The sequence below is a fragment of the Tachysurus vachellii genome, chromosome 20, assembly GCF_030014155.1.
Source record: "Tachysurus vachellii isolate PV-2020 chromosome 20, HZAU_Pvac_v1, whole genome shotgun sequence".
Taxonomy (NCBI): domain Eukaryota; kingdom Metazoa; phylum Chordata; class Actinopteri; order Siluriformes; family Bagridae; genus Tachysurus; species Tachysurus vachellii.
This window is the reverse complement of record NC_083479.1, coordinates 17,180,039-17,196,785: the sequence shown is the minus strand read 5'-3', so window position 1 is coordinate 17,196,785 and position 16,747 is coordinate 17,180,039. Positions and strand designations below refer to the sequence as shown.

The following is a 16,747-nucleotide window of genomic DNA, read 5'->3' as shown; positions in this document are numbered from 1 at the left end:
ATGTGTCTGTACTGGTTGTCATTAGAGCAGGTGTCATTTGGGTATACGTGCCTGTGTTGGTTGTCATTTGAGCAGGTGTTGTTGGGGTATATGTATTTGTGTCAGTTGTCATTAGAGCAGGTGTTATTAGGGTATATGTATCTGTACTTGTTGTCATTAAAGCAGGTTCAGTTGGGGTATACATATCTGTGTTTGTTGTCATTAAAGCAGGTGTCATTGGGGTATATGTGTCTGTGCTGGTTGTCACTAAAGCAGGTGTCATTGGGATATATGTATCTGTGTTGGTTGTCATTAAAGTAGGTGTCATTGAGGTATATGTGTCTGTGCTGGTTGTCATTAGAGCAGGTGTCATTTGGGTATATGTATCTGTGCTCCTTGCCATTAGGGCAGGTGTCATTGGGGTATATATGTCTGTGGTGGTTGTTATTAGAGCAGGTGTTGTTAGGGTATATGTATCTGTACTTGTTGTGATTAAAGCAGGTTCAGTTGGGGAATACATATCTGTGTTTGTTGTCATTAAAGCAGGTGTCATTGGGGTATATGTGTCTGAGCTGGTTGTCACTAGAGCAGGTGTCATTGGGGTGTATATGTCTGTGGCGGTTGTCATTAGAGCAGGTGTTGTTGGGGTATACATATCTGTGTTGCTTGTCATTAGGACAGGTGTTGTTTGGGTATTTATATCTGTGTCACTTGTCATTAGAACAGGTGTCATTGGGGTATACGTCTCTGTGTCGGTTGTCATTCGAGCAGGTGTCTTTGGGGTATAGGTATCTGTGTCAGTTGTCATTAGAGAAGGTGTTGTTAGGGTGTATGTATCTGTGCTACTTTTCATTAGAGTAAGTGCTGTTTGGGTATATGTATTTGTGCTGGATGCCAATAGAGCTGGTCTCGTTGGGTTATGCATGTCTGTGTTGTTTTTAATTAGAGAAAGTGCTGTTTGGATGTACGTGTCTGTGTTGCTTGTCATAACACCAGGTGTCACTGTGGTATACATATTTGTGTTGTTTGTCATTAAAGCAGGTGTTGTTGGGGTATATGTGTCTGTGTCACCTGTCAATAGAGCATGTGTCATTGGGGTATCCTTATCAGTGGTGGTTGTAATAAGAGCAGGTGTATCTGTGGTATATGCATCTTTACTGCTTGTCTTTATAGCAGGTGCCATTGGCGTATACGCATTTGTGTCGTTTGTCATCAGAGCAGGTATAGTTGGGGTATATGTATCTGTGTCAGTCATCACTAGAGCAGGTGTCGCTGGTGTATATGTATTTGTGTCGGTTTTCATTAGAGCATGTCTCATTTGGTTATATGTAACTGTGTCCTTTTTAATTAGAGCAGGTGTTGTTGGTCTAAACATATCTCTGTCAGTTGTCATTAGAGCAGGTGCCATTGGGGTATACGTGTCTGTGTCGGTCTCCATTAGAGCAGGTGCCATTGGGTTATATGTAACGGTTTCAGTTGTCATCAGAGCAGGTGCCGTTGGAGTATACGTGTCTGTGTCCAATGTTATTAGGGCAGGTGTAGTTTGGGTATACATATCTGCGTTGGCTGTGATTAGAGCTGGTGTCATTAGAGGAATTGATACTGTTGTGTTTAAACAAGAGAAGTATATAATAAATTTTGTTCTAAATGCAAGACAAAATATTTTATTAAAATTACATTGTTTGACAAAGGAAAGAACAAAGATTAAAATCATACCTGAATTTATAGTTGATGTATCTGTTGTAATGGCTGTGGCAGCTTCTAGATTTGTATTATTTGTCACTGTGGTGGTCATAGCTTCACTAGTTGCCATTGGATTAGCTGTCATTCTGCTTTGCATAGCTGTGCTTGTTGTCAATGTGGTAACTGGAGCTGTGTTTGTTGTAATTAGAATAGTTATAGAGAATAGAGTTGATTCTGGGACATTTGGCATTTGACAAATATTTTCAAGATGTTAAAAATTTTAACCTTATATATATATACATTATATATCACATTATAATATAGTAGATTTTCAGCATGAAAATGCTCCTGTGCACATAGACATGGTATATTCAGCTGTGAATATATCTTTTGTATGAATGCTTTTACTACAACATTAACAATAATGTTAATAGCACTACTACTTTGAGTGCTACTACTACCACTACTGATACTACTGATACTACTTCTACTACTACTACTACAGTACTACTACTACTACTACTACTACTACTACTATTAATAATAATAATAATAATAATAATAATAATAATAATAATAATAATACTTTACTTTAATACTTTACTTTATTAATAATGATAATAATAATAATAATAATAATAATAATAATAATAATAATAATAATAATAATAACAATAACAATAACAATAATAAAATACAACCATACCACTTTGACTGAATGAAGAATCGCTCACATTAAATCCTTCTGAACTGAGATTTCTTGCAACATCTTGGTTCACTGATACTAAATTAATGTTTTCACTTGTAGTTTGAATAGTAAAGTCTGCAATCACACTGCCAGGCCTGTTAAAATTTAAAATCAATTAAAAAAATAACATTTTGGTTTATATAAGGTTTAATTAAACATTTTACTGTATAATAACCTGAACTATGCAGAGAAAACAAATCTAAAACATAATTATACTCAATTACAGTAAAACTATTACCTGAAACCAGTCACTGCTGCAGAGTTTGCCAGATAGGCAGATACGGATCTGTAACTACCATCAATCTGATTGTAAAAACAATAATAATTAGTTTTAATTCGTGTAATATTTAGTGTAAATATGCCACAGCACTATTACTACTATTTCTACTTTTACTCCAAATTTGTATTATTATGATGATGATGATGATGATGATGATGATATTGATGATTATTATTATTTAAAATAAAGAAGAAGAAGAAGAACAACAACAACAACAGCAGCAATAATAATAATATTAATAATAATCATTAAAACCTAAGGCATAATATATATTATATAAGTGTATCACTTACTGAATTCTCAATTTTTGTTTTATACATTTGGTATTTTGCACTTGTTTTGTCAGTGAGAGCAAAGTCAAATTCTTCATTTATTGCCAGTGAGAAGCAAAATACATGGATTCCTGTAAAAAATTGAAAAAATATTTAAAAAAAAAAGAAATGAAATTATAAAAGAACAAATGGAAACAGTTAGTGGGTAATTTATTAATTTTTTTTTTTTTTTTTTTTTTTTGCTCAAACTCCCAAGCTTTGGAGAAGCATGATTGGAGGGTATATTATAATTAGTATATTATAATAATAAATTAAAAAATAAAAAAGTATAAGATGATTTTGATTCAAATACATATATCATTGCATGTAAGTGACTTGTGCAATATGTGTGTCAATTAAAAGGTTTGACAAAAGGAAAAAAGCGGGGGGAAGAACATGGATTAACATCATACCTGCAGTTGTGGTGGATTTGTTGAGCAAAGTTGTTTTGGCTGTGAATGTTATGCCTGTAATTGTGTTGTTTGTCATTTCAGCAGTTCTTGTATAATCTGTGCTTGCAGAAGAGTGACAGTTGATTTACAGTATACAATACCATGCTATGAACCTAAATTTCACACAAAGGCAAACAAATAGACAGAGATAGAAACACACAGTCCAACTCAGTTCTTTTTCCACTCCTCAGTTATTCCATATATTGAAAAATCTGATTCCCAACACAGAACCCCATTACTTACACAAATTTGGAATCAACATTCATAAAAATCCACTTTTCACTACTTATTATTCCACGCTGATGCAAATCAAAGGAAATAAAACAGTGCATTACATTTATTCCCTGTCCATTAGGTTGCATCATCTTTCATTGCTTGAAAGCTACACAATCGCTTTTATTTATTTATTTATTTATTTATTTATTTATTTATTTTAGAGTTAAACTTGCAGTCCTTGTTGTCTCGTATCTACAGGCAATGCAAAGCAGGAGTCAAAGATGTCAAATAAATAGCATAGATTTAAATAGATTTATAATTAAAAGCTTGAATACATTTCATCAACCATAAACTGTTAGCATGCGCTACTGCTTTTGTGAACCACCTCTGGATCAGCCAATGTTTTGTACTATATAGTGCTATATAAGCACCCTACAAGCACTTCAGTTTACCATGTGTGTCTGAGAGCTGTCCCATTTTCTTCCTGTGCTACTCTCCCTTTTACAGACCATGCCAGTTTCTCAATTTGAATTCAGCCTGCTCCATGTTACCCTGTTAGCCTGTTTTTCTGACTCAGATTTTGGCTTTACTTGCTTTGGTCAGTTTGCCTGTTTTTGGATTAAGGACTGTTGTCTGACCTAGATTTCAGGTTGCCCTTTGGATTATTTTTGCCTTTGACTGTCTGTTGGAAGTGCTTTGTGTATGAATTAATTTACCTTTGTTAAAGAACTGTTTTCTAGCATTGACTGTCTATTGGCTTCATTTTTTTTTTTTTGCATTTTCTAAGGAACTCTTTAGACTGCATGTGCATCTGTGTCACCCTCTATGACTGTTCCTCATGATCTTATTAAAGACTTTTGGGTCATTTTGGACACTTGGGTCCAACTTTGCCTTCCTGACATAAACAAACAGATACAGAAGACTTCTTACCTGTTGAAACGTTCAAACCATCCATTTCTCTGGTGTTTATTTGTAAAAGACTGATCGTTTCCAGTGATAATTTAATTTGGACAAACAATGATGTTTGTGATACATTTGCCTCATCGATTACAATGTATTCTAGTCTGTCCATGTTCACTAAAGAAAATAATATTATTGTTGTTTAATAGGAGACTATATACTGTATATTGATTTATTTCAACACCATGTAGCAGGATTTAAACATAAGTTTAATTTACCATCTTGTTTTCCCATTAAGTGGCTCTTTAGTCCATCTGTATAGTGCAACTGATTTTGAAAGAAAAAGATGTTACTTCAGGTGCATTTTTAAATGTTACTGCAATATTAACAACACAACAATTTAATAATGAACTACATCACTATTTAATAAACAATTCATTTCAAAGGATTCAGGAGTTTGCAAGAATAATCTGTCGTCAGATTATATGTAAATTTTTTTTGTTGTATTTTTTACAAAGTTCTTTCTTCTAAATTATGAGAAAGGCCAAGATATAAATAAACTTACATTATTTACAGTTGTATTATTTCAATTATGAATCTTCTTATTTCCATGGTTAATATGGTTAGTAGGGTGACTATAATCATTTATTTTTCATCAATCATCAAGTATTTTTAGTATTTGCTTGTAAATCTTGGTCACCTTCAAGACCATGTTTTTGGCTCAGAAACACATTTTATAAAAGGAAGCCTTTTCATGACATATTAAAAATCCCATTGAGAAATCCTGCAGTTTTACAGTGCCTTTTTAATTCATTTATCAGAAGTAATTTTTTAAACTTTACCTCCATAATTGTGTTTGAATTTTCATGAAGTCCTTGTGTGTGCATCACATGTATATAATTGATCAAGATGGTGGCAAATTTTAGAAAATATCCAGATATCCATATATCCATTTTCCCTGTAAAATTAGGTTAGGTTAATTTTCATATATCCTTATAAATCTAGAATTAATTAATTAATATAATCAAATAATTAAATAATTAATATAATCAACGGGTGTGGTTTAAGGAAGTGGATATTTTAGTTTAGCAATTGCATACCAGTCTTCTGCTAAATCTATTAAAAGTTTCCTTATCCAACCACAAAAGACACACACACACACACACACACACACACACACACACACACACACACATAAACAGTATTGTATAGTTTTTGGCTGTTTGCCAGACCAGCTTTAGTAATCTGACTGGTTTTCCCGAAGATCACTTGGTAGGTGTGGAACAAAGAAATTGGCAGCCATTGCTGCATGTGACTGTTCTTATTTATTTTATTTTACTCTTCATTTAAATTTTTATTCATAGTGCTGCATTTCTCCTGTCACATTTGCTTATGGACAACATTAAATCAAAGACCATATTAAATAAAGACGTTCAACAGTGGTTTTATCGAGGCATGCTGATATTTAACTTTCACAGTAAAGTGAGCACAAACACCGTAGTGCTATTTTGGGAGTGAGAACGTGTTGATTTACCACCATCATCATTCAGACAAAAAGCTTCCTTGAGCTTCCACAACAGTTTCAGTATGCTTTAGTAGTCAGTTTTTCGAAGTGTAGTGTGTGATGAACAACATTCTCTGTTCCACGGTTTAGTAATATAGAGTTACTGATGTATTTATTTCCAATGAAGGTGGTTGTGATTCTTTCTGCCTAAAAGTTTTTATTATATAATAAAAATTACTACTACTCTATGTGTTATTTAGATGCCCAAATCGTTTTAGTAAATTTGTATAGAAGAATGGACATAATGATAAATGTAAATTAATTCTTTGTGCAAAAAAATAAATAAATAAATAAACATCTTCTGAATATCTTGAAGCATTCCTAAATGTATAACTTGCCTATATTAGCTGGTATCTTTGGTGGACTAGGAAACTAGGACATTTCAAATCTTCACAACAACATTCAACAACAATATTCGCTTTCTTCATAGGCAGAAATCTATGAAGATTTTACAAATTTTTACCAAACAAAAAAACAAACAGGCAACAGGGTATTGTATAATATAATAATATTAATCTCATAAAATTGATCATAATACATTTGCCCATATTCAAGCAATTTTCACATGCTAAGGTCAGTTTTGTTTTTAGGAAAAATAATTAGTTTAGGATAGACAAGCAATAAATTACTTATTCATTAAATTGTTTTACTGAGAAGCAAAAGATGTTTTACTGAGAAGCAAAATAAGAAGAACTGAACACAACAGAAATTAGATTAATATGTTTTAGTTGTTAAGTCTTACCTTGGCTCCAACCATTCCAGGTTTGACAGTTATGTAGGTTTATTTCTTATATAGGTTTGTAATTATTATACTTGCCAGACTAGTTTGAATTTCAAAAAGTTCCTCATTCTCTTGTTGCCATCACATCACTTTGTGCGTCACAGTAATAGTGGTTATTATGGTAAAACTGGATTCACTAGCAGGGTAACCTATAGTTCTTAACATTATAACAATAGTGTCCAAATATTTTTTTTTGTCTAATCATTTAATTCTATAATTGAATTATCATGAAATTTTAGAAACAGTGATGACTGTATGTTGTCACGTAGTTTCCCCAAAATATTTAGAATTAGACTAGAATTTGGAGCAGTTTGTTTGCAGAAGTTGTTGTTGTTGTTGTTGTAAAATTATAATAAGAAATATAATGTTATAATAACAAAAATATTATAATTCACACCATTCACAGTTACATTCCCTTATCAACAGTAACAGGAGCAGTTAGGCCACGTTCACACTGCAGGTAAAAGTGGCCCAAATCCGATTTTTTTTGGGGTCAAGTGACCAGGTCAGGCTTCTTCAGGAGTAGTGTGAACACTCAAATCTGGCCCAGATCAGATCTTTTTCAAATCAGATCTGGGCCACTTCCATATGTGGTCCTGAATCAGACCCAAATCTGATCTTTTCCAATGTGGCCGCAGTGTGAAGAGTCAAGGCGGATTTGATGCGACTTTTACGTCAATCTACATCGACATTCGTCACAATTATGCGCCTTTTTATGCGCCACAATTAGGAGAAACTTTTTTTTTGCGCCGGCGAAACCCTTTTTTTTTTTTTTTTTTTGCGCCGGTGAAAACGTGACTGGTAACGTGTGTGTTAAGAGTGTTATATAAAGTGGTTACGTGAACCAGCTCATAATGTTTGCATTAAGTACATCACATTATAGCATTACATGATATGTTTGCTTGCACCAGATGATACAATACTTCCTCCATAACCTCGCCAACTTTTTAGCGCAACGGCGTGCTGCGTGTGACGTCATGGTTATTGTTCGTTTGCGCATGCGGGTCAGTTCAAAACAGCAAACAGTTCACACTGGTATCTGATATAGGCCACATTTTAAAAGGCAATGTGAACAGCCAAACAAAAAAATCAGATCTGAGCAAAATATCCGAATTGAGCATTAAGACTTGCAGTGTGAACGCGGCCTTACTAAGCACAATTAGCACAACTGGTATTTTTGGTATAGTAATATAATAACAACAATAACTAATAATAACAATAAATCACTTGTCTAACATGGATCATACAATCTGTAAAGTGTTTCCACAACATCTGTTCAAAAAATAGTAGCTCAGAGCTTAAGGTGTTGGACTACTGATCGAACGGTTGTAAGTTTAAATACCAGAACCAGAATCATCAAGCTTCTACTGCTGGGACTTTGAGAAAGACCTTTAATCCTCATCTGCTCAAATGGAAACTAAAAAAAAAGAGATAAATGTAAGTTGCACCTGTCTGAGTATGTCAATCTGAATCATTATAATTTGCTTAGGTTTAGTGTAATATTTGCTATATTGCATTTTTCCTTTTTTTACTAATTATAACACATAAAGTAGAAGCTGAAGCAGGAATCAATGTGGTATTTATTCATAAAATTTATTAAACCAATGTGGTATTTATTCATTAAAATCATAGTCAATGTCCAGAACAGGGGTAAAAACACAAGCTCACAACCCATCTCAAAAATATCAGAAACACAATGAGACAAAACAAGGAAATGCTTCATATTAGAAAAAAGAGAAAGAAACAGGAAAACTATTTTACCATCTCCAAATAACTATTTGTGGTTTGCACACTAATTAATGATTTTTCTAAAATAAAAGTCCAAAATAATGAAAAGAAAACGTTGCTCCTTTAAAATATGTTTGTGACATTTGATACTTTGTGACATTTGTTTAGATGGAAATATATAAAGAATTTTAGTACAAGCAATTATATAGATCACGTTATTTATTTATTCTAAATTCATTCCTTATATGTAAAGAATTCCTTATGCATGAAGTCATAATTAAATCATTATGAAAGGATGTGAAAGAACAAAACTGAAGAGAGTATTAACTGAAGGAAGACAGTACAGGAAAACACACACACACACACACACAATCTAATTTCAGTTCATTTACATGCTTCTGTTATAGTTCCCTAAGAAGGGAACAAGACGCTGCATCAGGGCTGATGCTATGGGAACGCTTCTTTGAGGAAGTGGTATCTGAAGCTTTGCATGCACTTACGCCAATTTAATGGCTCAGGAAGGACACATGACGAGGTGATTATACGCCAGCAAGTCCATATAAGGGCATCTACGTCACATTACTCCAGCTTCTATTTGTCTGAAGAAAGCGTGAGGGGACGCCTGGGGTGTGGCCAGCATTTCGAATTAACGCTATGGGAATGTCAATACCCATGTTGCCATGCACTGGTCGATGACTGTACTAGAGGCCATGAGAGAGAGCACTAGTGGACTAGGAACAGAACATCAATAGCCCTGCAGAACCTGGGACCCTGGGGTCCAGATCCAGGTTATAGAACCAGATATCTTCAGGTATATTGTAAAGGTATGAAGATGTTGTGAGATAACCACCTGTCTGAGTATGTACTGTAATCTGAGAATCATCATAGTTTGCTTAGGTTCAGTGTAAAATTTGCAATAAGGCATTTTTGTGAACCCAATGGGGTACTTATTTGAATAAATCCAAGAATAATTGTCAGTGTCCATAACAAAAAGTAAGAAAGAGTAAAACAGTTTCCAGAGTAACAACAGCTCACAAGGATAACTCATCTCACAAATACCAGAAACACTAGGAGTCTTAAAATTATGTATTGAAAAATTAAAATTATGTATTTATATACAATTATACAGATCACTTGATTTATTTCTAAATGAATTCCTTATACATAATTCTAAAATCATTATGAAGTCAATAAGAAATGACGAGTCTAATGATCTTAAAAAGTGAGCTTTAAAAATATATTTGTACATAATAAAAAAATGTATCTACTTTTATTTACTAATACATTTAGCTGCATTAACCTAGCTAACAAATAAAATTCACATGAACAATAAAATGTATGTATATGTACAATATTAAAAAAAAACAAAACTAAAGAGAGTATTAACTGAATGGGGACAAGGACAGGAAAGCAAAAAAAAAGAAAAACATAAAACTTCAGTTTATTGACATACGTCACTGTTATACCCTCTGAATGAAAGGACGGCCACTTGAGGACGATGGTCCTGCACTCATTCTCTATAACATAGACACATGCCATCATTGCATTGTAGTTGTTTATTTATTTTTTTTAAATTATGATTTACTATTCAGTTCTTAATTAAGAGTTCAATGAACAGTTTTTTCCCCTAAATAACTACAATATACAGTATATGATCAATTATATTTACCCTGGTATGGTTTGAGCTGAGGTTCTTTAGCCCCAGCTTTCCTGTTAATGTGTGTCTGACCTGTAACCAAAATATAAGGAAAGTAAAAGCATTCTGTACATGCATTAAAAAAAGTTTTATCATGACTTAGCAGAAAATTTAAATCAATAAAAACAACTGAATTCATTAATGCCTGAAAGCATGTAATGTACAATTAGTCGAGACAATTAGTCAAGACAATGTGGGGTTTCTGTTTATAAACTATTTGTACTTTGTTTAGATGCCATTGAGCATTTTATACGAAATTATACACTACTCAGTGATGATATGTGTAGATTGGTATATTATAATAGAAGCAAAATACAGTAAATACATTCTGCAATTGAAATAATCTTTTAGAAACTTAAGTTAAACTATCCAATTTTACAAATGTGCCAGCTCTTTCCTGCTAGTAAGAATGGTCTTTTTTGTAATGAGTGTAATGAAACACACCTACCTTACTGTCCAGTAATATTCCAAATAGCAAAATAAAAAAACCCTTTAAAGAAACAAATAAGTTATTTAAACATTTACATAAAAAAGTATAGCGATTGGCTTTATAGAATTTTTAAAAATTTTATTTTGTACATTAGTCTTAGTTTATGTGCACAAATAGAAGTACAATGAACCTTTAAGTGACATCATTTTCATACCTGCAGTGAATTAAAGAATGCAAACATGACATGAATCCCAAAGTTCGGTGACACCAAGGTCCCAATGCCGAATCCCCACGTTAGACCAAAGAGAGGTGTTAAAATCGCCACACATCTTGCAATGACGACTAGTGGATGTTTCTCATCTGGCTGAGTGGAAGCATTAACTCCTCTCCTCAACATCTTAGACAGAACCACAATAAGCACCAGGAGGTTTATAGCTACAATCGTCAGAGCAGGAATCACAAATGCCAGGAGAGCCTTTGTTTGATCCCAGTTCAGCCAACAGCTATTTTCTTGTTGAATGTATCCTTTGCCTCCAGCTGTAGATGCCACAGTAATGACAGCTATAATTAACGGGGCTCCATAGCCGACAGTGAAGCCTATGGCCATCATTGCTCCTCTGGTCATTCTGGAAAAGACCATGAGGGTGCGGTAGAGGAGCAAAAGTGCTGACAGAAACATCCAGAAGAAAAGGGCAAGATAAAAGAAGTGCATGAAGAAAGTCGCTGTACTGCAGGGACCCTCATAACCCTCTTGTTCAACAACAGCTGCTCCACTGATGAAGCATATGTTCGCAATCAGGAGGGAGACAGCGATGTTGACTATAGTAAGATGGCGCATGAAGGATGTGTCATTTCGTGTCACTGATTTCCATATGATGATTTCAATGATGAGGCACAAAACCAAACTCACCATTGAAATGGTAACACCAGTGTAGGTTATATAGTCTAAGGCTAAGTTATCTGGGGTAAATGGTGACATCAGGATTGAAAAAGAGGTTGTGTGATTGCACTCACATGTAAATCTTTCAGGTTTAGTCCCTAATGGCTTTATTTGGCATCCAGTCGTATCCCATCCACCAACACCATTCAGAAGACTAAAGTTCCAAAAGACACACTGAGGGTTTCCCAATGTCTTATTTCTGATGACAAAATAAAGGGAGATGTTGTTAATTGGTGATGTTGTCTTAATCATAGTTACATCTCCATTGATCTTGGTGTCAGTCTGAGTGCTGTCATTGTTGGTCAGATTTCGAACAGGTAAGGCATTTTCAAGGGCAGAAGAAATTATCACTGTGATAAAAATTGGTTTCTTAATCATGGGTAAATTTATTTGGGTAGTTAAATTTATACCAAATGTTTCAGTAAAGGGGGCAGAAACATTAATTTTACTGAGACTTGTGTAGTTTGTTGTTATGTTGAAGTTTCCATCGCCGAGTCTGCTTGCAATGCTTTCAATAGACTTCAGTAGTTCAGAACTGGCATTCATGGTTGTACTGTTTTTGTTTAAATGTGTCCACTTGTCCCGAGCACCTACTGATCCAATTATGTCAGTTGTTTTCAGGAAATCCTTTAAAGTGAAAGTGAATTATTCATTAAATACAGAACGTCTGAGCATTTTGTTCATTAGAAGAAAATCATTAAATACATAATCACAAAGCTATAAGAACTGATTTGAGTCTTTTCAACAAAAAAATATAAAGGAGTTTCAACTACAAATTATTATGTTAAAGCTTTTCCCACTCAAGTTTTTACAGTGTACATCAAATAGTATATAAACTAAATACAAACATCTTTTAAATGAATTACTTACCCTCATGACAGGTTGATCGATTAAAATTGTTTGTGAGAGATTGGAAATGATTGTCAATATGTCTACAATTGTTAATATGGTAGCTGGAGATTCAATTATGCTTTTAGCCTCTTCTGTAGTACTATTGATGACATTGCCCATAAAGTCTTGGATGCCGGTTACCTGTAAATTCTATAAAAAAAGAAAAGCAGAAATTCTTATAAAGAAGAGAAATTATATAAGTATTTTTTAAATGAACTTTCAAGGAAGAAAGATTAAAATAATAATAATAATAATAATAATAATAATAATAATAATAATAATAATAATAATAATTGCCTTAGCATCATCTTTTAAATTTTGAATGATGCGTATGATACAGTTGTATTCTATGGTGTCCCAGAGGCCTGATGTATTACACACAGCCTTTTGAAAGCCAACCATGTTTTCATTACAGTCACCAAAGTGTACATCTCCCAGATTTCCAGCTCCAAATACACTATCAGAGCAGGCAAATGCTTAGAAGAAGAAGAAGAAGAAGAAGAAGAAGAAGAAGAAGAAGAATTTATTTATTTATTTATACCAATATCACTGAGTAAAATAGTTGTGTAATATTTACCCTAATTACTCCCATTTTTCCAAAAGTGATCTAAAAAAACGTAGCATTCGGCTGCATGTTCTGAACTTAAGTACTGACTTAAGTTAATTTAAGTCAAGAATGTTATTGGTAGTTCCCTTATGATTATATTTAAAATACTAAATTAAATTCTGTTGCAAAATTTCCACATTCAGCAATATTAAGTGGCTGCCAAAATTATAATGCAAATGCAGTCTGTTTTTCAATTGGAGGACTTTCAATGTCTGAAATAATATAATTCAACAATATTTAAAATAGCAATCATTCTATTTAATATTACTTTATTACTGTAATTGTACTATAACGAAACTCCTCTTACTCCAACTCGACCATGAAATATGTAACTGCAATTAAATTCCCAGTATGGAACTTTGAATTGGTGAAGAAAAAAATTAAAAATAAATAATGCTTGTCAGTAAGTACAGTAATTCTTAATCTATATATTTGTAAATTAATTCTTACACCAATATTTTCTAAGGTTTTTGGGACTATAATGAAAGGGTTCATTTCAGAACATGTTTGCTTCCAGTTTCAAATCAAATATCGATATTCATTTTTAATGGATAACCAAAATTCAGTTAAAGCCATTACAGTATTATGCCCCTACTGTAACAAAAATTAAAAAATAAATGATTACTCACCCCTTTTCCTCACTTCAATTTTGACGCTCTTTGAATTGTAACTTGGAGCTGTATTTCCACTGATAGGTGAAGTGAGTTGACAGGTGACCTGTATTACTTGGTCTGTAGACTGGCATTCCTGATTGTTTATTTTATATTCACATAATGTGCAGCCTTTCAGTGGAACTGTACAACACAAATAAAGCAACACAAGAATATAATTCATTAAGAATAAAAAGTAGCTTCATTTTCAGAAAAAACTGAGCAAAGAGTCATTATGTCAATCGCCAAATCAAATATAAAGGAATTTAAATTCAGGTTAAATATTTACTTGTAATTATGTGTTGCCTTACATAATCAGTTGAGCTCAGTCAAATATTCAGCTGCTATTCATTATTATGTACATCACATACTGTATAAAAAAATATGTGTATGACCTGTTGAAGTTGACTTGCAAGCTACAGAGTCAGTCCATTTCACTTCATACGTTCCCTGAACACAACACTTCAGTGTGATCACCGAGTCCTCACATTTCACAACTTTGTCACTGCTCACTTGGATATTGGGGTAAGGCTGGATTGTAATGGTTTGCCAAATAACATAGGGTGTTGAGTTTACTGTTGTTGTGCATGCATATTGACCTAAGTCAGAAAAATTAAGATAATATAAGAACAGAATAATGTGTATTAAACACCATGATTGGGACATGGTGTTGAAAACTTATAAAAATGTTTTTTTGTATATGTTTTAGGGATTTTACACTTTTCAAAAGAAAACAAAATGCTAAAACTGTTTTTGCTGAGTCCTTGTGTTCGTTTGTTTTTGTATGCCATGTTCCCATGTTCCCCTTTCCGTGAAGACACCCCCATTTTCTGACACAAGCAAAATAGTTATCATAAACTCTATAATATTTAATAATTTAACCTATAACCCACAGTTAACCTATAGTCTGTTAGGGCACCTGCAGGAAAAAAAGATTAATTGACTATATAAATCCACTATAAATGACATTGTTAAAAGTAATTGTGAAAATGGCTAAGAAGATGAAAGTATGTTCTATTTAAAATAAAATGTTACCATAATTATTATTTAATTAAAATCTGTTTTTTTATTGTATTTCATATTTTTATTTTTTGTAATACACTTCATGAATTTTGAGAAATTAACAAAAAAAAGTTAAACCATTTATTAATGTATTTATCAATTTTACTTAATTGATAAATTACAAAATTAAATCTAACAAATTAAAGATGCTCATTTAACAGAATTCTGACTTACCATTGTCATTGGGAGTGACATGTTTTACCGTGAGTCCAGTTCCATTAATTTCATACTTATTCGATGTTTGTAGTTGATTCCCATTCATGGTCCATATAATGTCATTAGCAAATGGAGCATTGCAAGTCAGTGTTAGATTTGTCCCAGGATATATATTGCCATTGTTCTCACAGAGCCCATCTTTTACTGAAATGAAGAGCCATGTATATCACTAGAGTGTTTTTTCACTTTGTTTACTTCGTTTTACACATGTACATCACTAACACTGGACAATTTGTACACAGTTATCATAAAATAAAACTGGTATGAAGTATGATAGGTTAATAAACAGGCTAACCGGTTGCAAAAAAGTAAAGTAAAAAAATAAATAATTAATTAATTATTAGAACAATGTAAGATAATTAATAAGCTTAATTATATAATATGAATAGTAAGAATAAGAAGTTCCTACCGCTTTGACTGAATGCAGTTTCGCTTACATTAAAACCCTCTGAACGAAGATTGGTAGCAAGCTGTTGGTTCACTGATACCAAATTAAGGTTATCACTTCTTGTTTTAATAGTAAAGTCTGCAATCACACTGCCAGGTCTGGTTTAAAAAAAATAAATAAAAAAATAATAATAATAATAATAAAAACGCAAATATAAGCAATACTTTTTTAAAGTATTATAAAGAAAGAAAGAAAGAAAGAAAGAAAGAAAGAAAGAAAGAAAGAAAGAAATAGAACCTGAATCCAGTCACTTTTCCAGAGGTGGCTTGGTAGGTAGGTATATTTCTGTAACTATCATCAATCTAAGTACAGAAAATGGCCATTATGTCATATTTGATATGAAGTAACAGTAAAGGTGCTTTAATTACAAATTTCCCTTTCATGCTGACTGCTGTTAGCTGAGATGTGCAGCACACATTATTAATAATAAGTAGAAAATGTATAGAGTCATAAAGCAAGTTTTATTGTGTGACACTTACTGAATTCTCAATTCTTGTTTTATATGCTTGGTATTTTGCACTATGTTGATCAGTGAGTGCAAAGTCAAATTCTTCATTTATGGCCAGTGAGAAGTTTAATACATGGATGTCTGTTTAAAAAAAAAAGAAATGAAAAACTATGTATATTGATTGTAGACGCATTACAGCAAATATCCAAGAGTTATAATCTTTTGCAATATTGCAAAGTGCATTATCTTTGCAAAATAAATAAATGTTACATGAAAAAAACATATGTTTTGACATTGAAAAAAGAGGATGAATTAAGATCCTACCTGCAAATGCAGTGGATGTGGTAATTGTGGTTGTTGTGGATGTTACAGTAGTGGATGTGTTGGTTGTGTATGTGGTTGGTGTATCTGTGGTGGTTAAGGCTTCAGCAGTTGTTGAGTTGGTTGTGTATGTGGTTGGTGTATCTGTGGTGGTTAAGGCTTCAGTAGTGGATGTGTTGGTTGTGTATGTGGTTGGTGTATCTGTGGTGGTTAAGGCTTCAGCAGTTGTTGAGTTGGTTGTGTATGTGGTTGGTGTATCTGTGGTGGTTAAGGCTTCAGTAGTGGATGTGTTGGTTGTGTATGTGGTTGGTGTATCTGTGGTGGTTAAGGCTTCAGCAGTTGTTGAGTTGGTTGTGTATGTGGTTGGTGTATCTGTGGTGGTTAAGGCTTCAGCAG

The 16,747-nt window shown here is 33.1% G+C and overlaps 1 protein-coding gene across 1 annotated transcript in view; it reads right to left on the bottom strand.

Annotated features, from left to right (window-relative positions):
- Positions 1-10,102: 10,102 nt before the first annotated feature.
- Positions 10,103-16,747, bottom strand: part of LOC132863711 (adhesion G protein-coupled receptor F5-like) — a 44,780-nt gene continuing 38,135 nt past the window's right edge. Inside the window, exons 6-18 of the mRNA XM_060896668.1 lie at positions 16,355-16,438; positions 16,062-16,171; positions 15,820-15,884; positions 15,544-15,680; positions 15,093-15,278; positions 14,252-14,455; positions 13,836-13,988; positions 12,897-13,075; positions 12,579-12,749; positions 10,983-12,335; positions 10,787-10,828; positions 10,312-10,371; positions 10,103-10,159 (exon numbers count right to left, since the gene is read on the bottom strand). Of these exons, the coding sequence (XP_060752651.1) occupies positions 10,103-10,159; positions 10,312-10,371; positions 10,787-10,828; positions 10,983-12,335; positions 12,579-12,749; positions 12,897-13,075; positions 13,836-13,988; positions 14,252-14,455; positions 15,093-15,278; positions 15,544-15,680; positions 15,820-15,884; positions 16,062-16,171; positions 16,355-16,438 (2,801 nt within the window). The remainder of the gene's footprint in view (positions 10,160-10,311; positions 10,372-10,786; positions 10,829-10,982; positions 12,336-12,578; positions 12,750-12,896; positions 13,076-13,835; positions 13,989-14,251; positions 14,456-15,092; positions 15,279-15,543; positions 15,681-15,819; positions 15,885-16,061; positions 16,172-16,354; positions 16,439-16,747) is intronic.